Consider the following 25995-nt stretch of genomic DNA (forward strand, 5'->3'; position numbering starts at 1 on the left):
TATATATATATATATATATATATATATATATATATATATATATATATATATATATATATATATACACACACTTTGGGTATGAAGATCGATGGGTCCGGTACGATAGGTGAGTGAAGAGAAGGACTCCCATACGAAATGTAGTTTTATTAACGTTTCGGCTAGTTGGCCAGCCTTCGTCAGAACGCTGACAAAGGCCGACCCACCAGCCAAAATGTTAATAAAACTACATTTCGTATGGGAGTCCTTCTCTTCACACGTTTATGTATATGTGTGTGTGTGAATGAAGGAAGGAGGGGAATTTTTGAGGGCTCTCTTCTTTTGTTAACACAGCCTTAATGAAAACCAGCAGATAATGAAGCCAAGGAAGGTATAGGGGACGTTAATTGTACTGTTTTAAGTGTATTGTAACAATTGTGATAAAGATGTGAAAAAAGTAAAGTGGACGAAAAGACAACTTGCCGCCGGCAGGGACTGAACCTGCGACCTTATATGTGTGTGTGCATGCGTGTGCGGACCCAAGAAAGTGAACGGAAATAAAGCGGTGCCGCGGTTGTTCAACAGCTAAGAGCATTGCATGCGTAATGCAATGTCTTGGGTCTGTATGGCACTGGTGGCAAGTGCTTAACATTTAGCGCAGCCAGGACGACACAGGGAAGGAAGCAAGGCAAGACGCTTTCTTGTGTAGTCTTGTTTGCGCTGAAAGTTATTATGAAATTATGAATGTACATTGACTATTCCAACATTGCATTCATTCAGTTATTTTTCCATTTCCCTTTACTTCATCATTTCTATATTTCAGTTCAATAAAACAAGTACCCTGTGCATTTGTTTTGTTTTAATCTCTGTTAATGTGTGTATTTACACCCTTGCAATTTTTAAACACAGCGGAAACACTGAGCACTAAATATGGTGGTGTCCAATATTCTCAAAAGGTAATGAGATCTACCGACAATGCACACAAAGCACATTGAAATGCAAGCACCGTCTGCTATGCTGTTTACTTCACCCACTCTTTTTTTTTTATTGCGATAGCAATTATATGGACAGTCTCGGCTGAATTTTGCCGTCGCCGCCGTCATGCACCGTATATGTATAAGTATGTATATATATATAAAAGCCCCAAAGAAAAAGAATTCAGAAAAATGCTTCCGAAGCGTGGAATCGAACCAGGGACCTCTTACTCCGCAGCGAGTGGCGCTATCCACTACGCCATGAAACGCAGATCCTCCACGTAGCTAACGGCGAGCGTTATATACACACCCTTTACCGCTAGACGGATTCAGAGATGGCAGCCGATAATAAGCGTTTCTTCATTACCAGCGAGATGGCGCTAGGAGTGCAACGGCGCATTTAAAAGTCGTCGGTGAGCTCGCTCGCTTCTTATATTTGCACAGGGAGAACCTTGCCCTTCCGCTGTCTGCTCGCGCGGTTTTCTAGTGGTGAGGGGAAGAGTAATGTTTCAAGCTTTCACCGTGATATCCGCGCTCATGTTACGGAGCGTACGAAAGTCACTCGAGCTCAAAGGACGCCACTAAACGAACAAACAGAAGATGAGCGCGAACTATCAAGTGTCATAGCTCGACACTTGAAGCACGCTAGTTTCCTTCGCTGCTTCGGCCGCCTTTGGAACAGGAGCGCTGTTCAAACTGAGAGTATCCATTGGCGAGCCTCACTTCGTATAGCATTAATTTCTTGCTATCGCATTCATTGCTTCGCCCTTGCGGCGAAACTGTGACTTTTTTTTAATTAGTTATGAATGCCTTTAACAGATAATCAATTGTCTGGAGCCATGAGCAGCCTCGGGGTGTCGACAAGCACCCACAGCTATGTGCTTTGAGTGCTTGTGCATCATCGGCAGATCACATTACCTTTTAAGAATATTAGACACTACCATATCCCCCGCGCACGCGATACTGTTAAAAATTTGCAAGGGTGTACGCATATGTCTGTGGATTAAAAAGTTTAGCTTGCCTGTCAAGTCTGATATCATTCAAGCAGTAATTTTATAAAGTTATCAAGTAAGTGTTTTCTCTCTTTTGTTATGGTCGCACCAGTTTTCGACACAAATTGTGGCAACCCATTGCAGAAGGCTAGACCACCTGCATCCTAAATGTGATTAAGTAGTTCATCATTTAACTGTGATGTGACACTTTCTTTCTAATGAGATACCAATAGTCAAGTTGTTCTGTTTAAGGTGTTCACTCCTTTCAGAGATGTAAAATTTTTTGTAGTGGTTGCTGATATATCTAAGCAGCTGATGTGCTGCAGATTTATTTATGTTATCTGGCACAGGGGTGTCAGTAAATTATACTGGAGGCAAGAATTGCATTTCAATCGCCATCGAAGAAGTGCCTTGTGAGGCCCCTATTATAAATGTCAACAGCCAGACACGATGGATCCAACAACCACACAGCTATGACTAAACTAAACATGAGAGAAAGAAATCAAATTAAATCTGCAAATGAATACCCATAGTCATGAAGGAGAATCGATAAAACACAATGCATATTTAGAGTGTGGTCCGTAATGCTGATAACAAGAGGTGTGTGAATATTCAAGTATTTTGGCATTCGATTCAATTCACAAGGCACCTTTACTATCCGAAATATTTGAACACCATGAAATTTCATAAGTATTGAAATCAGCACAAAGATTACATACCTGTGCTAACTTTGGCAAAGTGCGGTGCATAAATAGACAAATTAGTTGCAGTTGCCACATCCCTCCCCAGTGTACTTTTGCAAGTGTTGTGCCAATATTCAAGTGTAGTGGGAAGAGCATGGCATTGTGTATGAGGCTGTGCACGTTGTTGCAATAGAGTACCAAAATTATAGTGAACGAAATGACTGAAACAAGTGTAGAGCCATTGCAAAATGAAAAATGTCAAGAACTAAGGAAACCCGGCAATATTTTCTATTATCTGAAGATGAAGAGACTGCAGTGAACATCATGCCAATCAACTGTCGTTGCGCCTCCCAGTTGAGAAAGCAAACTATGGCGACAAAATTAACACATCAGTACTAGTGTGTCTAGTGAGCAGCTGCTTTTATTGGCTGAAGGAACGATGACATGCATAACAGTGTCGCTGCTTCTAGAACATGATGAGTAACTATTCTTCCTTCACGAGAACGTGAAACAACTGCATATGTGGTACTGTCAAATAATAGTGTTCTACAATGCATAAATTTCCTGTATGTTATTTGCTGTACAAGAAACTTACTTTTCTGTGTCTGACTAATGAAAAAAAAATTTTTTGTCAGAAGTTAGTGCTTGTACTAGATGTATTTGAATATATTAGAAAAATATTCAATTTGATTTCCACTTGGTATCCATTATTAGAATTTGCTTTGCAGTGGAAAATTTGATATTTGCACTCCCATAGATAACACTTTAGTGTTATAAAACTGGTTGTCATCACTTCTTTACTTAATTCCTTGCATTAAATAATTGTGGCCTCTCTGTTAGGCTACTTTTTGAATTCTGGTTGCGAGCGTTCACTTAGTGTGCAATTTGACTTACCTGGAAGCGCTATTTGAAGTCTGTTTATAAACCATAAGAGCACAGGGCTGGTGATGTTTAAAATATGCATCAAATAACTATTTTTATGAACCAGAATGAAAGCATCATCCATACTTCAAGAAAATGCGAAGTGGAAGTTGAACCTTATAGACAGTTCTAAAGTGGGGGGGACACACATATCCTCTCACAAATTGAACTGTTCATCAATACCCATTGCCTTTAAGTGTTAAAACATATTATACCTGGAATAACTAAAGTTGTTTAAATTAATCTATGTACACATATATACTTGTGAAATGATTTACATCTGAGCATTCTCCCTCAAGTGCGCTACAAAGTCGTGCATCATGTGAAAAGTCAACCGCATTGAGAACTTTAATAATAATTCGTCTAAAACATCTGTTCACCTTTTGTTTAAGCACTGTGCCATTTACAGCCATCTTGCACATATCGGTGAAAGTGGTGTAGCCACTTGCGCAAGTGTCCCTAGTATGTTCCTGAATACTGGGGCTCAATATAGTGAATGTGTAATGAATAATTTTGCTCGAAGACTTAAATGCTGGCTGACAGACTTGACAAAAGAGGTTTTATTTCCAATCGTTGTCTGTAGCTAACATTTTTGTGGCGTTCATTATTTTAACAACTTTTATCTGCTATTGAATTTTCTGTAAACTCCTTTTCTCTCTTCTTAAAGTTTTCAAAAACGTTCTAAAGGAGAAGTGCATGGGCTGTCTGTTTTGTAGCTATTTTTTCACAGTCAATGGATACGCATGCTCTGCACTTACATATTGTCACACTTGTTTTATCCTGTTCCTTTTGTTAAAGCCACATCATATATCATATGTGTATATATATTTCCTGTTTTCAGGCAGACATGCTCCCATTTACATAATAATCCGCAACACAGCACTGTTCTTATTTTCGTCCATTGCACTTAGTTATTATCATGGGTCATTTTGCCCTTTATAAGTTTTTAAACTATTGGACGCATCGTGATCAACTCATATCTTTCCTTTCTATTTTGCTTTTTGGTTTGCACGTTTTCATGAGAGATGTACTGGTTCTTGTGCATGCGCAGTTGTCGTCCATGGCATTCTTCGTGCCTAATCAAACTCCGTTGCAAGTTGAGCGTCTTTCCTGTCAGTCCTTTGTCCCTTTTGTTGGTGTGGTTATTCATTGACAATTATCCGCTGTTCATCCTAGAAATGTCAGACTAACTAACCTTACGGTTCATGCTTCCACAAGGTTTTACAAGACGTGTGTGAAAAAAACAAAGTTGTGTCGCCTTTTAGCTCAGGATAAAGCTAGGCTGGAGTGTATACAGCAAGCATTGCCAAATACTGACAGGCAAACTGCTGCTGTCACTAAAGTGAAAAGTATACAATCATCACATACTTCCAGTTCTAACATATGGTGCTGAAACTTGGAGGATAACAAAAAAAAAAAAAAAACTAAAGAAAAGGTTAAGGACCATGTAGCGCGCAGTGGAAGAGAAAATGGTAGGTGTAGTATTGAGAGGTCGGAATACAGTAAGATGGGTCAGACAGCAGACATGTTTAGCTGATATAGTTGATATTAAGCAGAAAAGGGAGACCTGGGCTGGCTACATAATGCATAGAAGTGACAACCGGTGGTGAGTTAGAGCAACAGAAGGGATGCAGGGATATAGTGGAATCAGCTCGCATAAGATAGGGCAAATTGTAGATTATTGGGAGAGACCTTCGTCCTGCAATAGACAAAGTAGGCTGAGAATGACGATAATGATGGTTCTTGCAGCTCAACTTAATTATCCGGCCTTTTATTACCATGTGCTGGCCTCCTGGTTAGCTCACATGATAGAGTAACCAACTCTGAATGGTGTTGGTCCTAAGTTTGCTTCCTTTACCAAGCACATCACATGGATGGCTTGCCAGAAACCCGTATTGGTTTCCTCTGAAGTAGAGCTACAAGTCGGGCTAGTTAGTTTAATTTCATAATGAGGACTAGAACTGCGCTAAAAACGCAAGTCCTGTTTTCCTCGTCTTTGTCTTTGTGTTTTTAGCGCAGTGTTAGTCCTCATCGGTTTCCTCAGTAGCATTTATGCTACTTTCTGGTGGATGACAGTTTTTCCGTATAAATAGGGCTCCGTGTTTTCAGAGTTTATTTTTTTTTGGCAGAAATGCAGCGTTTATCAAAGTTTACTTTTCATAAATCCCCAATTCTCTGAAATTCGGAGTTTAAAGGGACACTAAAGAGAAACAATGAACTGGTTTAGATTGATCAAGTGTGCTCGGAGAACTCTTGTGTAGTTTATTTCACCACCATAGGTTTATTATTAGAGGAGAAAACCAAGTTCAAAGTTTCATTTTTAAATTTCGCGCCGAACTTTGTAATTCGTGACGTAAAAGATTTCCAAAAGCATTTAACATATTTTGGCGCCACTGGCTCGACGAAATTTCCACAGACTCGTTATGTAAAGTCTCTGGCCCACTCAGAGGACAATGTACTTCAATTTAACGGATTAGGAACTACGTAGGCCCAAGCACGCGAGACGCCGTCAAAAATATGTGACATCACGGCAAATGTTGCGGGAATTCCAAGGTGGCGTCGCCACCTGTATTTTCTTTTTGTGCGTTTTCGCGCTTATTAAACGGCTTCTCGCAGCAAGCGTGGTGTTTTTGGTATCGTGGAAGACTACTTTACTAATGCGAGAAAAATCGTTTTGCTCTTTAGTGTCCCTTTAATTTTGCATCATTCTCAATACTCCAATTTATTAAACGAACGCTATCTGAACACGATAACATCAGAAAAGGCGAAGCGTAATTGCAAATCGATTCTGCGGAAACCTGCAAGGTGGCAGAAAGGTTAAGAACGAGAAATTGACAACCACCTGTTTGTAGCACGAAGCCACAAGGAAATCCTTACGGATTTCTCAAAAAGAAAGGTTTTTAGTTAGTTGCCGAAAAATTCATCCTGGTCCGGGGATTGAACCCGGGACCAACGCCTTTCTGGGGCGGTCGCCCTACCAATTGAGGTAACCAGGAAGGTGTCAGGAGCGACCGCTCCTGAAAAGCGTTGGTCCCGGGTTCAACCCTCGAACCAGAACGAATTTTTTGGAAACTAAAAAGCTTCCTTTCTGAAAAATCTGTATGGCTGCACGCTACAAACAGGTGTTTGTCAATTTCTCTTTCTTAACACGAAGCGAATTTCAGTTGTCTGGAAGGTTTGAACCCATAAGCATTTATACACAAAAGCACAAATATTTGAATACAAAACATACGTTTGTGCATATTATAACCTTAAAGCTTGTTGTAATAGATCCGATCCTACTTTATGAGGTCCGTATATTGGATGTTGTCTGGCACACCCCAGTGTTACCAGAAGACCGTATATCAAGATGTCGTCTCGAGCTCCCGGGGGCCCCACATATGTTGACATCTCTCGCTCCGTGCGCGACCAGCCCTTTGTTAAATGTGCGATGGGTGCGGTCTGTGAGGTAGTGTTGACATAAAGTTTGTATCGGCCATACTGACCGATGTATCAATGACCGCTTAGAACATGCCCTTTCGATAAAGAGTGGAGTAGGGTCATATTGGCCGTTAAAATCGGAGTTCTTCGGATAAATCCGAACTGTCAAAAATTTTACCGGTGAGTGTTTATCATACTTTTTCGAATTTATTCGAAAACACGGAGCCCTACTTATAAACTAGCATTGTGCAGCTGCAGCTACAGCCTACAGTACACTGCACCCAAAAATTGAGACTGCGTGCTCATACTTTGGGCAAGCAACCTTGCGTGCTGTTATGTGTTCACCAAGGTGCAAGCGTCATCAGTTCTGCTGTCGGGGCATAGTTGTAGCCAGCCTTTTATTCTGTTCTGGCATGCCCCCCCAGGTGACGATGATGGCCTTGAGAGCACTTTGCCAGACACTAGGACGGCACAGTTCCTTGGTGCTGCCAATGGTTCCTTCTGCTAGCACATGTCACATATGTAAACCCAGGACATTGGTGGCCTCTGCCCATGCGAGGTTGGTGACTGGCTCACAGCTTCAACTGCAAACGTTAATAGTTATAGTGGGTAGCAAAAAAAAAAAATTGTACTCGTGCATTCCTTTGGTGTCCAGTTAAAAAAAGAAAGCAGAAAATGCTCCATTAGCATTGATCTGCTTCTGGAATTCTCTTTTCTTTTTTTCCTCTTAATTATGCTGTAGCATTGCTGACAGGTGCTGATTGTTCTGTGTTTCTTGTTATTAGGAAGCTTTGGTGTAGTCAGCAATATTCCAGTGTTTCACAATGTGCAGTGGTTGTTTATATCTACACCTGACAGCTCACCTGCTATAAGAAAGCTTCATGATGTCCTTAAAGGTTACAGAAAACATTTCTACATGTTCTTGTGCAGTGCATTAGGGCACCTATGTTGTCTTCATGTAAAATTTTGCAATTCAGGCACTGTTATGGACATCACTGCACTTATTTGCAAGTGATATTTAACAGCAATGGGTCACTTGATGCTTGTGCGGTTCTGCTATTCACTGCAGTTGACATTAATAGTAAAGACAGTATTGTGCCAGTGTGTCATGCATTACTTTTGTAGCGTTGGCTACACTGGCCGAGACGAAGCAGTTTCGCGTGGCAGTCTGAGAGCCGTGCTGCGCATGCGCAAGGAGCAGTCGCGTCACACAGCGCACAGCTGGTGCACCGGAGCCGCCGCCGCTGCGCGCGCCTCGCTGGTCTATGCATGCCCATTTAAACACACTCAGCGTCCCTTCTTTACGAAGAGACGCAGACGCAGTGCAGTCTGGGTAACGTCGCCGGCGCAGAATGCAGCATGTCGCATCTCGCACCGGCTGCAGCCGGGGCACACTGACGGACACTGGACGTGTCGGTCGCGCCACACGTTGGACTATAGAGTGCTGCGCGTTTGTTAAAGGCCAACTCCGGCGATTTTTCGAGGTCGATGGATCTCAATGAAATTCGCTGGGTACGTTCCTTTGAAAGTTTCCGTCATTTATGCCAAATTACAGGCTTGTGACACGCGCAGATTGTTTGCAAATGAATTTTAAAGATTGTCTGCAAACGCCCTCCCGGTTTCCCACAATTATTGGCAACATTGCGTCTGTGACGTCAATATTGTTAAGGCGACGGAAGTGACGCAGCAGAGGGCACCGCTAACTGTCAGTATCAGACGCGGCACTGTCAGTCGCAGACACTACAGCTGATGCGCGGCGTGCTCACCTCTCCACTGTGCTCCTGCTCGTCCCGGCTGTCACAGTTTTCATACTCCGCGCCGGCGTGACCGGCATGCCTTGCACGACTTCCGGTTCGTAACAACTACTACGTCATACGGAGACAGTACACTCGGTTGGGTTTCGGTTTCGGTATTGCGCCTTTTTGCTTATTAAAAATTATTTTCGAATTTGCTGAGCATTTCTGCTATCGGGCGCGTGACAAGAGTGTCTCGGGAACATAAAAGCACCATTACCCTGACATGGTGAAAAAATCGCCGGAGTTGGCCTTTAACGTAGCGTCGCTGTGTCAAGCGTGTGCGCACGTGAACGTTACGCTGGAGTATATCAGCCCCTTAATTTTGCACGCATACGCAGACGTATCAGTGGGGGTACACATATAGCGGGGAGGAGTAAGAGGAAAAAAAAATGGAAGGACAGGGAGGTTAGCCATTTGTCAGACTGGCTGGCTGGCGTTTGCCAGTGTGGTATAGCCATGGAGAAGGAGAGCGCAAATGCTGCTAAGCGGCGCAGAAAAGCGGAGAAGCTTGACAACCAAGAAAGCTAAAAATAATCAGCTGAACCTTAACTAATGCTGTGTATATCCTGGTATAGCCGAGCCAAGCCACTGCAATTTTTTTTTTTTTAGATTGGGTATATGTGTGCCATGCACATTTTTATCTCTTCCTGTGACATTGTAGGTAGCATTGTAGTTTGGCTCCTAACTGTTTGTATGATCATCAGGTTATAACAATTTATAAACACTGTCTGTGGTATTTAGCACAAATCTTTTCCTTCATCTTGATTACTTGAACAGGAGGACGTTACTTGCCCTAGAATTCAAAATTTGTAACTTACTAATCAATATCTTATTCAGCTTCTTGTCTAATTGCTTTGGTGCACATATTGCAATGCATGAATTGAGGCTAGTAGTTTCACAAGGCACATCAACTTGGAATGAATGTCGAAACAAGCACCAATTCTGAGAGAAGCGGTTTGCAGTTATTCTGTGTTTTGTTCAAAACACCTCTTAATGGACTAGTGCTAAAAAATAGCTGGAAAATTAGTGCATTTAACTGCAAACTTTGGGAAGGCATGTCTCGAAACTCATGTCATCTTGAGTACTCATTCTGCATGGTATGACTTCCTAAGTCATGGGCCGAAATTCTGAATTGTAATATATGCTATGAAGTAATTTGTTCAAAAGTTTTTCAGTGAAGTTTGGTTGATGAGTCATACATTCATCTTTATATATTGTGAGTAATCCGGCACAATAAGTAGAATTGTGCTACCTGCCACAGGTCATTTTAATTAAAATACTGGTAGTGATAATGAAGGACCTTGTACTAGTTGTGAAAAAAGGCTATGCATATATTGGATAAAAACTTGGAGTATCTTTTTTTTTTGGGGGGGGGGGGGGGGGTGGAGGGGGGAATGCACTTTCACTGAATTTCGCGACAACTACAAAGAAGATGAATGCTAATGTGGAAGCCCACTGCAGCATCATATAGCCTCCAGGAGTATAACTAGGTCTTGGTGAAATTCTGTATTTTACACCTGCTTATTAGGACACGATGCACACTCAATTCTCTGTTCATGTCTGCGTCTGAAAGGATCACGAGCCAAAATATGCGCTGATGTGATAATCTCAGTTAATGGCAGAATAATATTTACTGGTATTCGACTGCTCTGGTTGTGAAACCATGCCAGTACGATTCTGCACTGCTGTCCTTCATGTTCATTTATTGACATTTGATTTGGTTGTAGCTTGTTTTGTGCATAGCTCCTTGCTTTAGTGTTGAATGCATTTTTGTTGATACCTGGTGGCTCTTTTTGTGTGCAGTGAGCTGAAGCGAAGGCTAAAGGCAGAGCAGAAGGCCAAGGAGAAAGCAGAGAAGGCTGAGGCTCTGAAGGCTGCTGCCTCAACTGCCAACAATGTTGAATCTGATGCTAAAGATGAGGAGACCATGGATCCTAATGTGAGTGCCTTAAATCTGTGTCACACAGGTCACATCCATTAGTCATACCCCTGCCAAACAATGCAAATTAGGTGCCATACTGTGAAATTACATTATCAAGTCAAGTGAGAACAGTTTCTAACTGTCAAGCTAATATTTGGTGCAATTACCAGTTTTAGTGGTGCAACTACAATTACGGTCGATCGCATCAGTTAATGAGAAATGAACTGTTTTGATGGGCAAGCAGAAAAGCTGCGTAGGTACAGGGGATGACAATTGTACTGCTTTTCTATTTTCATCGGAACTTGCAACACGAGATGGTGATGGTCCGACTTTTTCATCAGTGAAGTGCTTGAATATTCTGTTTGTTTGTTGTTTGTTTGTTTGTTTCTCTCAGCCACATTGCTGATAATGCCTATTGAGATTATCATGCTTCTTAGATAGCTTTGTGCTTTAGCGTCATTCATTCAAACATCCTTATGCCAGGCACATTATGACAAGAGCACTTTTCTCAGGAAGAAAACATTTAATGCTAAGGCATGGCGTGTTTGCATCATCCCAAAGGGGATGTATATGGTAAAAAACATTCTCATTCTTTCCCAGAGTTTCTAGAAATAAAACTGGTTCTTATACAAGTTGGTTCATACATATTGAAGCCATTGTAGTACAAAAGCAACTTGGGCAAAGTAGAGAGAGCAAGACTCCAAAGACACCTGTGGTGTCTTTTCCTGTTTTCTTTGACTGTGCCTTTGTTTGTGCTATAATGGTTTCACTGTGTTCTTAGAAGCTGTGAAACACATGTGGATGACTGCAAATTCCCCTTAGGGTAGTAAAGCACTGAAAAAACACCGCACTGTCAAACCTGTGTGGGTGCATGACATGTAGAACCATGCACAACTTGACTTTCTTTTATAGTGTTGCTTGTTTTGGGGGAAATTCAGTGTAATGTGCTTTGACCCTTTGTGCAGGAGTTCTTTCGGATCCGGTCAGCAATGGTGGCACAACTGCGCGAGGCTGGTGAAGACCCATACCCGCATAAGTTTAATGTGTCCACCTCCTTGGTCGAGTTTGTTGAGCGGTACAGTGGCCTGCAGGCAGGTCAGGTGTTGACAGAGGAGCGGCTCTCAGTGGCAGGCCGAGTGCATGCAAAGCGCCAGTCAGGCACGAAACTCATATTCTATGATCTGCGTGGGGAAGGCACCAAGATCCAAGTCATGGCCAATGCCTCGTAAGCTCAACCTATTCCCTTTCTTTGGCAGCCTTAGCTGGCTGCTACTTTTGCCTTTTGTTCTCTTCGAGTTGGGGCACTGATATATGGCAGTATACTTTAAAGGGACACTAAAGAGAAACAATGAATCCGTTTAGATCGATAAATTGTGCTCTGAGAGCTCTAATGTCGTTAATTTCGCCATCATAGGTTTATCAATAGAGGAGAAAATCAAGTTCAAATTTTCATTTTTAAATTTCACGCCGAAATCTCCCCGCGTGACGCCACGAATTTCAAAGTGTATTTATCGTATTTTGGCGCCATTGGCTCAACAAAATTACCCCGAACTTGGTATGTTATGTCGCCCTCTCGGAGGACATTGTACTTCATTTTTACCGATTAGGAACTACGTAGTCCCTAGTAGGCGCCGTCAAAACATGTGAGTCACGGCAAATGGCGCGGAAACTTCAAGATGGCATCGCCACCCACATTTTGTTTTTGCGCGTTTTCTCGCTTACTAAGCGTCTCCACAAGCGTGGTGTTTTTGGTATCGTAAAAGAGTACTTTACTAATATGAGAAAAATCATTTTGCTCTTTAGTGTCCCTTTAATGAACATATTTAGGCACATGTCTTTTGAGCACATACTATGTTAACTGAAATACATAGTACGTAGCTTTACTCAGCACGTTAAAAAGACTTGTTGACAGATGAAAATGGTGCATAGTAGTATAATACCTTAATGACAAGAATGGTCTATTGCTGTAGTGATGCTGTGTGTTGATGTCACATCATTTGGAAGGGAAGAAATTATCGATTAGGACAGTGGTTCCTAACACTTCATTGACATAAGTGAATGCTGACCAAGGCATAAACCAACTGTCGAATGTGCCACTTGCAGGCTGCTGTAAAATTTAGTTTATGCGTAGTTGGTAATGTCTATACCACATACTAATAGCCCATGTGAAATTTTGGATGAGAGGAATTCTGCTGGAATTCTGTACTAAAGTGGCAGAGCAGTTTATATTACTGTTTTAGAGAGATGACAAATCAAGATTACACATTTTTTTTTACCCTAATTTTCAGAAAAAATACCATATGATATATCTGGCATTTGCACTTAGATGTACGGTGCTCGTGGATTGAGATGCGACATCGAATTTTTGGTATAACTACTGGCGTGCACAGTTGCTCGAGGTAACTGTACCATGTCATTAGGAATCTGGCTGCTAAAGGTAATGCTGGCCCTGATGTAAATATTAGAGCTAGAATTACACCAGTATAAGATGAACTGAAGACAGTGCAAACAAAAGTATGTGCATTACTTAGGCCTTAATTGTTGCGTTTCAATTCGTGAGCACTGTACAGCATTCGGCTACTAAACTGCAGCAGTAATCGGCCAGCATAGCAGCCAGTGCTTTCTTTTGCTGCCAGTCTCTGGGAGCCCAAATGCCATCACAATGTATGATGCATCACAAAGGATCTCTCTTTCATTGTGTGCCATGGTTAAAGGGACACTAAAGGCAAATAACAATTTATGTCAGAGTGAAAGGTCAGTGTGTGAGAACGTCTAAAACGTCACTAGTATCAACAGCAGTGCTCTAGTAATCGAGAAATTAATTTAAATGTGGGACACGATGTTCGCCACGGGTGGAATATTTTGGAAAGGGTTCCGATGATGTCAAGAGTCCCGAGTACTATTAACCTCTAGTAATCAAACTAGTTGCGATAAAAAAAAAGAACCTTTTGTGCATGACAAGACGTAATAAAATGCTGCTTGTTCGTTTCTGTTTGATTCATGGAAAAAAAGAATCTCTTGGCGTTGCCATGGAGAACGGCACGAGGGGTTGTAAAGTTCCGTTTTCGCCAAGCTGTGTGTCTCAGTGGTAGTTTCGGTATCACGTACTGCTGCGTGTGCTTGGCTCTCACTATTTTTGCACTGATTATACTCTACTGCTGCTGCTGGCTAAGCTAAGCTCCGTAGAGTGAACTACACTCAAACCTCGATATAACGAATTATCGGTTATAATGAAGTAAATGAAGAATAGTCTTGTCATAGCTACAGTGTTACAAATAAACGTTTATAACGAATTTTTGGGTATAACGAAGTTATTTTCGTGGCAGATGTGACTTTGTTATAATGAGGTTTGAGTATACAGTTTCGGAGTGGCCTGTGGCTACGTCTTGGCAAAGTTATTGCCGCTGTTGCGCAAGAAACCGTAGCGTCGGCTGCTGTGCAGTAAAGGCGGTCAACGTTGGGCACAGCAACTGCTACGTCAGAAGGCCCATTCAGGCAGGTGATTTGAAGTGCGCTAACGCCGTGTGGGCCACTAAAACATGATTTTCTTTCAAAATAAGAATTTCCTTGGCACGAAAAAAAAGCACTACGAGGTTTCTGGAACGCTATTTCAACAATCAACGTTGACCTAATATTTGCCTTTAGTGTCCCTTTAATCAGCTTGCTGTCTACTCTGCTTACCAGTACCACAATATGCCGTCCACCCTGTGTGCTGATTATCACATTAGTCACTGAGAACTCTACATGCAATTTATGTAAACAATATTTTTTGTTCACTCTGATGTCAGTGTGAGAGCTTGCTCAATTCTGTACTAATCTTCCTCCCTTAATACATTAAAAAGTGCACCATTTATGCATTTGTTCCAGACTGAATAATGACATTTTCACATACTTGTCACTGTACAATATATATATGTACGCATGTCACAGAGACTCAAATGCTGGTTGCATTATGCATGGTCTGGTTTAGACTGAGTTACAGTTATACCTCAGTATAATGAACTTCAATAAAGTAAGAGCTCGTTAATTCGACCCTCGTTGATTGAGAAAATCGTATAATTCGGATGATCCCAGGTCCCTGACATATCTATTTTTTAATTGCATCAAATTCTCGTTAATTCGGACGAACCTCAGAGCACGCTGAGCGCGAAGCACTGCAAATGTGCGATGCAAAAGAGCGGAAATGGCATTCCCAGAGAAATAAAAAATAAAACGAGGTGGCGCTGTCCGCATCGCTACCTTCATCAGTTAGTGACCACGGTTTTGTCCACAGGCGGATGCAGCACTCAACAGCTTCATTTTTACTTGATGTAATGCTTGCGCAATATCACAAAACTCAAACATGTAGGAAGCTGTTGAAGATCAAGAGCTTTCAGCCATGGTCGGCATGCTGGCATAAAACTCGTTTGCTATATTGTGATGGACAAACTATCAGTTGCCAGCAATTTTACCTGCAAAAGAACTATCGTCACTTGTGCGTGGTGGTGGTTAGTCATTACAAGGGGGGGGGGGGGTGCAGAGCACGTTTCGGGCTAATTAAACACTAGTCTGGCACTGTGGTCGCATTGAGAACAAGCTCGCAGGATGACGAAAGTGGCAGATTTTGCACTGCTCTTATGCTACTTAAGTACAGGATTTATGTATTCATCAAGAAAATCAAACTGTAGTGATGTAATAGACATTTGTTTATACTTTCCTTGATACTTTCGATAATTCGGAATTCGATTAATTCGGACATTTTTTTCTCTCCCGTGAAATCCGAATTAATGAGCTTTCACTGCTTAATGAAATTCTCAATATAACGAAGTATATATCAGTTTTTATGAATTCGTGACCATAGAACACCATCTGTTTTTGTCTCGATGTAACGAAGAGTATTTATCCAGGATTTCAATGTAGCAAAGCTTCATTGTTGCTGCAGAGGAATCCAAGGCAATAAGCTGAAACTTCTGATGGCTCAAGTGGTCACATGGTTGACTTGCGGCTGTTTTTGTGGATGCATTTTTCAAATGGCGCAGTAGAGAGCAGCCTCTGAAGCAGTGCATTTTCCAGCAGCAGCTTTGGGTAAAGGGTGCATCTCAGTGCTCTCCTTTCCTTCGGAGTGGCAGGGAGGGAGCACATGCGGCTGATGCATGACATGCAGGAATGCTGGCACATCATATCGTGCACTATTCAACCCACGGAGAAAGAAGTACTTGAGGAGGAGAATCTCTAGGCCGCGGCAGCGCGCGAGGCCGGCGCGATAGCGTCAAGGCGGAATGCGGTTTACGCCGAAGCATGACAGATGACGCTTTCGGCCTGTTGCCATGTTTTACATGCTCTTCTATGGACGCGACGCATAAAAATCACCTCGTACATTGTAAAATTTCTAAGATTTCTGTCTGTAACATCAATCGGTAGATATGACAGATATTTTAGCTGCAGTTACTAATCGATACTGCCAGAATTATAGGCCGTACAGCGCTTGAAACGAACTGCTAGTAGTGGCCCCTGAGCAGACGACGTCTGCCGCGGCATGCACGCGCTCCTCGCTCGCATGTTGTGCGCGCGCATGAGTAGGTGGCCTTGGGAGGGAAAGTTCCCTTCTCGATTTGCTAGTTTCTTTCTCTTTAGCGCTCTGAGTGGCTTCCGCGCGTTTTGCCGACGGCGCCGACTCCTCGACGTTTGCGCGCACTTTTCACGCCGCGACAAAGGAGAGTGCAGATTTCGACCAGTGCTTCTTCAGGATGGGGTGGAAATGTGTCGTGCCGAACTGCAGCAGTGAATACGCGTCCTGCAAGGAGAAAGCAATTACCTTCAAAGTTCCTAGTGACCCAGTGAGGTTGGAAGCGTGGGCTCGCGCCATACCAAAAAAAAAAAAAGCGACAGCTGACGCCTCGTGACTATGTTTGCGAGAAGCACTTCTCGGACAGTGACATAGACAGGCGGCGCTATTATGGCGAGACAAACCGAAACGGCCAGTGTTGTTACGAGACGCCGTGCCTTCAATCTTTCCGCACACTGTCCCAGCTACTTGTCTGCTGTTCTCAAAAAAGACAACGTGAAACTGACCACCTGGGGTTTTGTAAGTGCACCTAAGTGTAAGCACACGGGCCTTTAGCATTTTGCCTCCATCTAAATGCGGCCGCCGCAACAACCTAAATCTGAATTGAGGGCATATAGGGTAAGTCCCATCATTCGCTGAAATAAATTATACCTAACTCATTGAGTTCACGTTATCAAAAATGATATATTTCACGTTGCACAAAATATATCACGCTGGTAATTTTCCTGTATGTGACGCCATTTTTCTCGTTAATTTACCGAAAAACTTGGAGTGCGCTTGAAAATATAGAGCCGGAAAGGACGCACAAAAACACATCCATTCGGGCGTGAAGCGCGAACGGCGAATCAGCGACGAATGGCCTTGAATTGACGAGCTTCGTTGGAGAGCACGGTGAGAGGGATGCGCGCATTTTTCCTTCTCCGCTAGCGGACGCTCACGACAGAGGGCACGTGAGCGCTGTGCCCGATTCCGTGACTTTATTAGGACACCCGAGGGAGCGCAGTTTCGCCTCATCAAGAATTCTTGCTCCGTGATTCTGACACAGTGTTTGCTGGTGGCTCCATATTCTGCACCACGTGTGCCATGTGTTTATGCCTAATTTGTTGTTTTTGTTATGACCACATGCCATAACAAGTATGAGTAGCTGTGAAGGCGCTAGCAGTAAACACAACGAGCTGCAAGTTATCTTTCGAGCAATCACAATCTTTCAGAAAACGCACGTCACTGACAAGGCTGGTATTTTGCAAGTGATCTCGTTTGGCAAGAGAAACGCTCTCTTCTTGATCCCAAACTTGAAAGAAGCTGTTTTGGCCTTGTAACAAATAGAGCGAATTCCCAGCGGAAGGAATCGAAACTTAGGTACAGGCGCAATTGCCAGGGCACTGGTGAAACAAGTTTTAAGCAGCTGAGCAACATTTCTTAGAGCTGCTCGCAGTTACCAGCTGCATCGCTATTAGCTCTATAAAACTAGTTGGGTGTTCTTTGATAAAGCCAACTTAGAGGGCTTTTGTTGAGGCAACGCTCAGTGGCAACCGAAATTCGCAACGCCTTAATGGGTCTTTCGGTCCTGAAATCTGCACACGATGTCGCAAAACAAAACATGGCCACCATAGATGGAGGTGCCCTAATTCAGGTTGTTGCCTTGCTTTCATTCAATCTTTAGACCACAGCTCTGTTGTTTTTGTGGCGTGTGACAGTTTTCAATGTTATGCATTCATCAGACCGAGTGGAGAGATCGGTTCAGTGAACATGATAACATCGCCATCGTGCCACTTTAGGTACCACCCGAGGTTTTGATGACAAGTCGCAAATAGGTGCGACAACTTCGTGCCTATTTTGCCACCAACGTATGACAACAGTGCATTGCACCTGTGTTGTCTCGCCACCTCCAAGTTCCCATTGAAACATCACTGAACTAGTTTTTTTTGTATTGCCGTATTATTCCAACATTCTTACGCACTTTTCTTGTAAAATTGAATTCTTCAGTTGCTGTACTTTGAATAAAAGTTCAAATTTCAATTTAACAAAGTTTCGATATAAGGAAGTAAACCGCACATTTTATTGACTTCATTATATCAAGCTTTAAGTGTATATTATTTAGATAATTAAGAAAGTTAATTGCTGTGATATATTGAGCATGTTGATTTTTGGGCTGCTTTTTGGTTATTTCAAACATGCATGCAACAAATTGTCTTTGCGCACATTTAGGTTGTTTTCTCTGCTCAGAGAACACAGATCAGCTAGTAAAAACACATATGGATTGTGGAAAAGGACAGTAGACAAGTGCTGGGCATGAAGTTTGTTTTAATGCTGTGAAACGCTGTGGAGTAAACAATTGCCTGATGCCATGCGATTCAGACTTTGGGCACACATGGCATGCTTTTTCTGTTACCTTTGCGAAAAAGCTCTGATTACATAGCAAAATTAGTAATACAGTATTATATCAAGGGGAAAAACTATTGGTTGCTTCATTGCCTGTGTCAGCAGCATCCTTGCCATGTGCTGAATTCATCCTGCAATGTCCTTCATCTTGCATGTATGCCTCATCTTTGCTTGTATTATGCACATATGTTTACCAGTGTGTGTGCTACAAGATAGGTTATTCTTTTTTTTTATGCCTCCTTTATAGATATTACAGTTCAGAAGAAGCATTTGCCAAAGTTAATGCCAAACTCAGGAGAGGTGACATCCTGGGTTGTATTGGTCATCCAGGTAAGAAGCCACTTTCTAGACAAGCGACTGGCATGTAGCTCGCTGTAGTGTACCAACAAAGGGCACGTTATATCAATGCATTCGGACTGCGAATGAAAATAGTCATATTTTGGTATACAAAGTTGGTAAAATCAGCAAATTATCTGCGTTTCTCTTGGCTTTCCATGTGCCAAATGGTTGTTTGGTGAGGACTTGTTGATGCAGCAAGAAACTATAAATATGGCGGCCAGCTGTCAGGTTCAGCGAAACTGCCCTTTTTTTTTTTTGGTCAAAGTTAGTTTTCTAGTGCTGCCCGATTACGCAGGCATTTCTTGCAGTGCATTCCATGGTATTAAAAAAATCCATCAATGACTTGTCGTAAAAGGCCAAATTTTAATATAATGAAGTAAATTGCCAAATTTACTGACTTCATTATTTCAAGGTTTGAGGTGGGAGGCCACATTCAAAAGTAAATTTTCTTGCACAATATTGATTTTTTGGGGTTATTTTTTTTTAGATGGCCAAACATTCAAAAGCATCTCGCAAATATAATTATCTCTGTATCATCTGTAGTTTAGGAGCTACAGCATGTTTTTGAACCCATATGATATATACCCTTGAATTGCAAAACCAAAACCACATTGCATTGGTTTCAAAAATAAGTGTTTATTCCTGTTATAAATACTATTCATTGTATTGTGTTTTACTTCATGTTGACTAACAGGTATTTTTTACTTAGTTATACATTTTAAATTATCCTAAAATCTCTAAAAGCTGCCAAAAGGGGGCGGCCATTGCTTGAAAAATGTTTCTTGTTTTTTTCAAAACAAGAATTTGCTCCATCTCATGTTGTGCAAGCTTTGAGAAATTTTTTTAATGCTTATTTTGAAATTAATGTTTGCACACTCACTCCTCACATATAGATGTGTAAAATGAACTAGGATCAAAGATATTTGAATTCACTGCTCATTTTGCAAACAAATTTGATCAAAATGGGCAATATTTCTCACTTCACAGAGTCTTTTAAACGTTACTTGCTTAATATTTATTTCATTACAGTTATCCTAGTTTGGGGCATAGCTCCCACGCTTAGCTACATAAATGTCAAAGCTTTGTTCAATTCACTAGTTGCTTATCATTGCTGGTGTGACTGGCACTTTTAACATTTTAGGGCAAAAAGTACCCACCAAGAAATAAAATAAACATTTTTTTGCACTTTATGTAGTTGGGCAAGTCAAATAAGACATGCTTATTCAAAGAAGAAAATTTTTGCAGTCCTGACTTTTGGTTTTAAAAAAAAAATTTCTTTTTTGGTGTGTGTAGCCTACCACCTTAACTGTACTCGCACTAACTAGGCACAACTAGGTGAGCCAACAAACAAGCGTGGTTAATTAGCCAAAATGTGTTGCAATAGTACATACACTGTTCCTACTTTGTTCATCTTGATATAGTGCAGCTTTGTAGACATATTTAGTTAACGTTGCCAGTGTACATGAGGTAAAAAAAAAAAAATTATAGCTTTAGTTCAGTTTTATTAGAGGGCATTTTTGCTAATGCGGCTATATGGTGCCACTTGGTATCTTTTTGGCTAGTCATAGCTGGAAGTCTTCTAAACTCCAAACCATAACTTCTTGAAATTTCTAAGGCAAGTAGTGACATGCAGAGCACACTGGCAATAGACATTGGGTCAAGTTGCCTGCCCTTCTTCAAGTAGATCTTTTAAGCATATTGGTGTACTGTTTTGAAGGTTTCGTTTGTGTGAGCTTAGGCATGCGTGCCAAATGCTGAGCTAGTATAAGATATGCTTTTTTTGTTTGCCCTTTTAGGAAAGACAAAGAAAGGTGAACTGAGCATCGTCCCTGTAGAAATGGTACTTCTTGCCCCTTGCTTACACATGCTACCCCATCTGCATTTTGGTCTCAAGGACAAGGTATGCTAGCTTGGCGTTTCACATTTTAACTGTTAACTATTGAGCCTCAGCTTTACTTATCCAAGCAGTTTGTACCTTTCCTGCCAAGGGCAAATTCTATTCATCCGAGTCGTAGTTTTATTCACTTGCTTGCCACACACTGCTTTATTGGCCAGAAAATGGGTAAGAAGTAGGGTTGTACTATCGCGCTCAGTATGAGCTACACCACGCAAGCGCGTGGCCGAGTTCTCTGCAAGGCTGTACAGTGGCGCCGATCATGGCATATTTTCGAGTTATTGGGAGAGAGTTTGGCTGTCCCTGCGAGCGTGCATCGCCCCCACTTGCTTGCTTTCACCCTCGAAGTTATCATTTTTGCAGCTGATATCACCGCAGGGCAAAACGAGGGTGAGGGTGAAAGCAAGTGGAGGCGATGCGTGCTCGCAGGGACAGCCAAACTCTCTCCCAATAACTCGAAAATATGCCATAATCGGCGCAACTGTACAACCTTGCAGAGCGCTCGGCCACGCGCTCGCGTGATGTAGCTCATACTGAGCGCGATAGTACATGGATCGATGTTCCTAACTGTATTGATTGGAACCTGTAAACTGATTAACTTATTGAATAACGAAATTTGCTGGTACGTGTACCAAAGCTAGAAAAGTTGACACTGGTAATTTGTGTACACAGACATTAAAACTCTGCTAAAGATTTACAGTTGCTTTTATAGCACATATGTGACACTCGATTGACTATTGCATCTAGTTTCATTCTTCAGGAAATGTACACTATCATACTTTAGCAACCATGATATTGAAACTAGCTTTGGTTATGAAATATGATGTTGAAGACGTGTGAATTATTAGCTTTGTAAAATTGTAGTGACCTGCCTATCCCCACATTATTTTGTTTGGAACTTCATAGGAATGCATCTGTTGTTTAGGTTTCAAGTGTGTCAATGAGCTACTTACAGACACTTTTCACTCGGATTGCACGAACGTATTCTCTGAACTTTTTGAGCCATTGATGATGCATATTTCTTTCTAATCTCTGTTGTTAACACTTTCGTGACTGCGCCTATTCCCATCGATAGTATGTTATCGATGACTTCAAGATCAAGTTTTGGCCCTCTCTGAGCGGTTCTGGACAGCTAACGCAATACAAAGCATAAAATAACATGTTTTGTATCACTTTTGCTTGCGAGTTTGTTTTTTCCACCACGGGAAGATTTTTAAAGCTCGTTCGCAGTCGGGTAGGTGAGCGCTCGTTGTTTCGGACTTCGCGTCGACGCCGCTTGAGTGCTCCACAGAAACGGCGAATTTCGACGGATTCCCATTAATATGAGCGGGAATCTCTGGATGATGGTAGCACCACAGACACAGAAGACGACTTCCATTCGCCAGGCTTCAGTATGGACGGCGAAAGTGCGTCAAACCTCCCCGGAACATCAGCAGCTATCCGCCGGTAAGTTTCGCCTTCTCCTCGGGTCGTTTTATCGCTGCCGCGCGTCGATGTAAACGTATCCGGTGTGTTCTAAAAATAACAGCTCTTATCTTCGTTCGGGCGGGAGCATTTGGCGCCGGCTGCAGAAAGAGCGCAGTTCTCTTCGCGAAGATGGCGCGGAGCGCACTTTGACCCAACGCTCCGGCGTGCTGCGCAGCGGCGTCTTCGTGTTGTTTTTTACCGCAGAAGTCGTCAGAGAGATATGCAACCACACAGATAAGTATGCGTGGATGCATACTTTCGAAAAGCCAACATACAGTGAGAGGGACGGGTCCATGGAGGGAGGTTACTGAAGAGAAGATGAGCAAGTTCGTCTCACTCCATGTGTACATGGTAATCGTTGAAGTCCCGCACTTGCATTGGTGTTGGTGTCGACGACACATATTTCCAGGCCTTCGTCCACCGTCAGTGATGCCACGGAAAAGGTTCAAGGCTTCTTGAGTGTCTCTGATCTGAAGAAGACGACCGTCGCATCACACGAGAATCTTCACCCCGTGTCTTCTCTATAGCAACACATGAACGATTTTTCTGCGCTATCTTTTAACCTCGTGGGAGGAGGAGGAGGATACAACTTTATTGACGCCATGAAATGGGTCAGGTGAGGGGGGGGGGGGGGCAGGGAAAAGGTAGCCGATGGGCCCTCGGGCCGCTTTAGGTGGCCGAAAGTCCTTGCGCTTCGGCAACCCCCATGGCCCAGCACACTATCCGGAGTTGGTCGTCTGGTCGTGAGCTGCGCAAAGCAGCCTCCCATCGCTCCTGTCTCTCAGCCCCCTCAAAGGGGGGATTTGGCTTGTTTGGACAATGGCGATAAGTGTGATTAAAGTCGGCTCGCGGACTCGAGCAGAGACGACAATGGGGTAAGGCGTCACCAAGATGAATTTGGGAATTGATGAAGTGGGATATTAAAGTGCCCGTTTGGAGTCGGCGCCAAACGATTTGCTCAGCCTGGGACAGCGATTTATGGGCTGGTGGGTAGATCATGCGGGAATTGCGGTAATGTAAAGTAATTTCATGATAGGTGAGTAGGAATTCCCGCGCGCTGCGAAAGGAAGGCAGACCGTCCACTGCCCGGTTGACGAGAGCTCGGGCTTGCTCATGGGCGGCTGTATTCCCGGGATGTCCACAATGAGCTGGAACCCACAAAATAGTGATTATTCGTTTAGGAGGAGGAACGAATTGTAGGATACGGTAGGCAGGTGCATGAATTCGACGCATAGCAAAGTTACGAATGGCCGTTTTTGAGTCGGAGAATATATACTCCGCCTGGGTGTGAGCAATAGCTAAAGCGATCGCAGCTTCTTCCGCCTCGATTGGTTGAACGACTCGGTCGAAAGTGGCGCAACAGAGTAGCTTGTGGGCATTATCTGAGACCGCCACTGCGAAGGCAGGACGATGGGAGTATTCTGCGGCATCCACATAAGGCGACCGGGGTCGAAGATGCGTAGCGCTTATGAAGCGACCTAGCCCTGGCCATTCTCCGGTCGTGGTTATGGGTTGGATGGGTATTTTTGGGTAATGGTGGGATGAAGAGACTGTCGCTAACGCACTCGGGGGGTGAATTCGTGGGGGTGGTGCATCCTATGAGGTTGATTTTGAGGCGCTGAAGGAGCAGCCTTCCTGTTTCGGACTGGGAAAGACGGGTATAATGGCTAATGAGGTGTGCTTCGACTAATTCATCAATGGTGTTATGCACACCCAACTGGAGCACTTTGCTCGTGGCGGTACTCTTAGGAAGGTGCATAGCAGTTTTATATGCTGTGCAGATGAGGCGATCTACTTGATCTCGCTCGAGAGATGAAAGGTGCAGATAAGGGAGGGAATAAGTCATTTTACAGAGGCAGAATGCTTGTACAAAGCGGCGCGTGTCTGCTTCTCGCATGCCTCTGTGACGATTAGAAATCCTCTTTATGAGGGCGGATATATTCTGCACCGACCGCCGTATCGCACCTATAGCTATGGAATTGGAGCCGTTATTGGAAATGTGGAGGCCTAGAACTCTGATGTTGTTTACCTGAGGGATGAGTTGATCATCCAGATATACTGATATTGCCGGAGGAAAAGGGTCTTTGGGGCGAATGAGAAGAAGTTCTGATTTAGGAGCTGAGCAGCTGAGGCTGATGCTCCGCGCGTGTTCTTGTACATTTTTGTTGCTCGTTGGAGAGTATATTCGATTGTGCTACAGTTGCCCGTGGTGGTCCAAAGCGTGATGTCATCGGCGTGCAGTGAGTGTTGTAGGGCCGGTATGGTCGATAATTTTTGCGCGAGGGGGATTAGAGTTATATTAAAAAGGAAAGGAGAGAGGACGGCCCCTTGAGGAGTGCCTCTACTGCCGAGGGTGAAGGTCGGGGATTTAACCGATCCTAGATGAATCTCCACGGTTCTGTTCGATAAAAAGGCTGTAACATATTGATAAGTGCGCGAACCCACATTTAGCTGACTGAGATTTTGGAGAATAGCTGCGTGTCGTACATTGTCGAATGCTTTAGTCAAGTCGAGTGTCAATAGTGCTTTTGTAAGATGGGGGAAGTCGCGATTTAGTACCTCCTCTTTGAGTTGGAGCATTACATCTTGGGTGGAAAGGCCTGCCCTGAATCCAAACATGGTAGGAGGGAAGAGGTGATTTTCCTCCATGAATCTGTTTAGACGATTGAGGATTACGTGCTCCATGAGTTTGCCTTACAGTGTACTAGAATGGGGCAGTGGGCTCACTGCCGTATCCCTGCGCCGCGCCGCCATGGCCCTCTCCGCGTCGACAGCCTGGGCGCCCGCCAGGGGCGCTGCCGCCAGTTTCTCCTGAAAACTTTTCTTGCGGGGTGCGAAGCGCGTCCCCTGGTCGGAGTTACGCTGGTTACGATGTAGTTCCGGGGGGATCAACAAACGCGGAGTTGAAGGCGGTAAGAGGGCCACCACAATGACACGTAAAAGAGACCACAAAAAAATGGAGGGAGGAGGGGGTCGAGCATTTTATTCTTCTTTTAAGCTGATTCCCCTGCAGCGCATGTTCAGGCCATTCATTCGTTTGAAGGACCTTTGTCGATCGGCACCACGCGTGCCGCTTTGCTGCACTTACGTATGCTTATTTTTCTGAAGAAGCGGCATTTGTGTCTGTCCGCAAACTGCAACTGTCTCAAAGACGGTCCGCCGCTGCATCTGGACGGGAGGGACGCGCTACAGCCTCCGGCGGTCGTGCACATAGGGCATGCAGCGTACGTGCAAAGAAATTGCTGGGGCAGCGTTTGACAACAAAAACAGTTGGACCCAACGAAGCTAGGAGTGACCGCGTAGTCAAGTGCGGTAACAATAAAAGAAAAAAAAAATCAGGAGGGTGGTGACAGCAAAACCATACTCGTGTACAGAAAAAGGAGATGTGGAGGGGAGACTGAAGTAGCTGTCATTAGGAAGCGGGAGACCCGTAGGGATTGGGCAACGTCGTCGTCGGCTGTTTATTGGTCGTGACCATTTCTGCATTGTTAATCATGGCGAGCATTAATACATAGGCAGGGGAAAATCAGAGCAGACGTCTATCAGGCCAGGAGGAGGAGCAAATCTGCGTGCTCATTGCCGGGTTTGCGGCTGTTCTCCTGATCTGAAAGGCACGCAAATTATTGGTAAGGGAGCCACGCAATTAATACGAACGGGAAGTGATTGAAGCGCAAATCTGGAAACA

At 43.3% G+C, this 25995-nt stretch overlaps 1 protein-coding gene across 2 annotated transcripts in view; it reads left to right on the forward strand.

Annotated features, from left to right (window-relative positions):
* The window catches only part of LOC119406543 (lysine--tRNA ligase), a 50805-nt gene that overhangs the window by 817 nt on the left and 23993 nt on the right, over positions 1–25995 (forward strand). The window contains exons 2-6 of one of the 2 annotated variants that reach the window (XM_037673286.2): positions 7392–7525; positions 10566–10701; positions 11649–11908; positions 18858–18940; positions 20746–20849. In XM_037673286.2, the coding sequence (XP_037529214.1) occupies positions 7398–7525; positions 10566–10701; positions 11649–11908; positions 18858–18940; positions 20746–20849 (711 nt within the window). In that variant the 5' untranslated portion in view covers positions 7392–7397. The remainder of the gene's footprint in view (positions 1–7391; positions 7526–10565; positions 10702–11648; positions 11909–18857; positions 18941–20745; positions 20850–25995) is intronic. The other variant, XM_037673292.2, reaches the window with a different exon arrangement.

This window comes from Rhipicephalus sanguineus, chromosome 1 (assembly GCF_013339695.2).
Source record: "Rhipicephalus sanguineus isolate Rsan-2018 chromosome 1, BIME_Rsan_1.4, whole genome shotgun sequence".
In the NCBI taxonomy this organism is placed as follows: domain Eukaryota; kingdom Metazoa; phylum Arthropoda; class Arachnida; order Ixodida; family Ixodidae; genus Rhipicephalus; species Rhipicephalus sanguineus.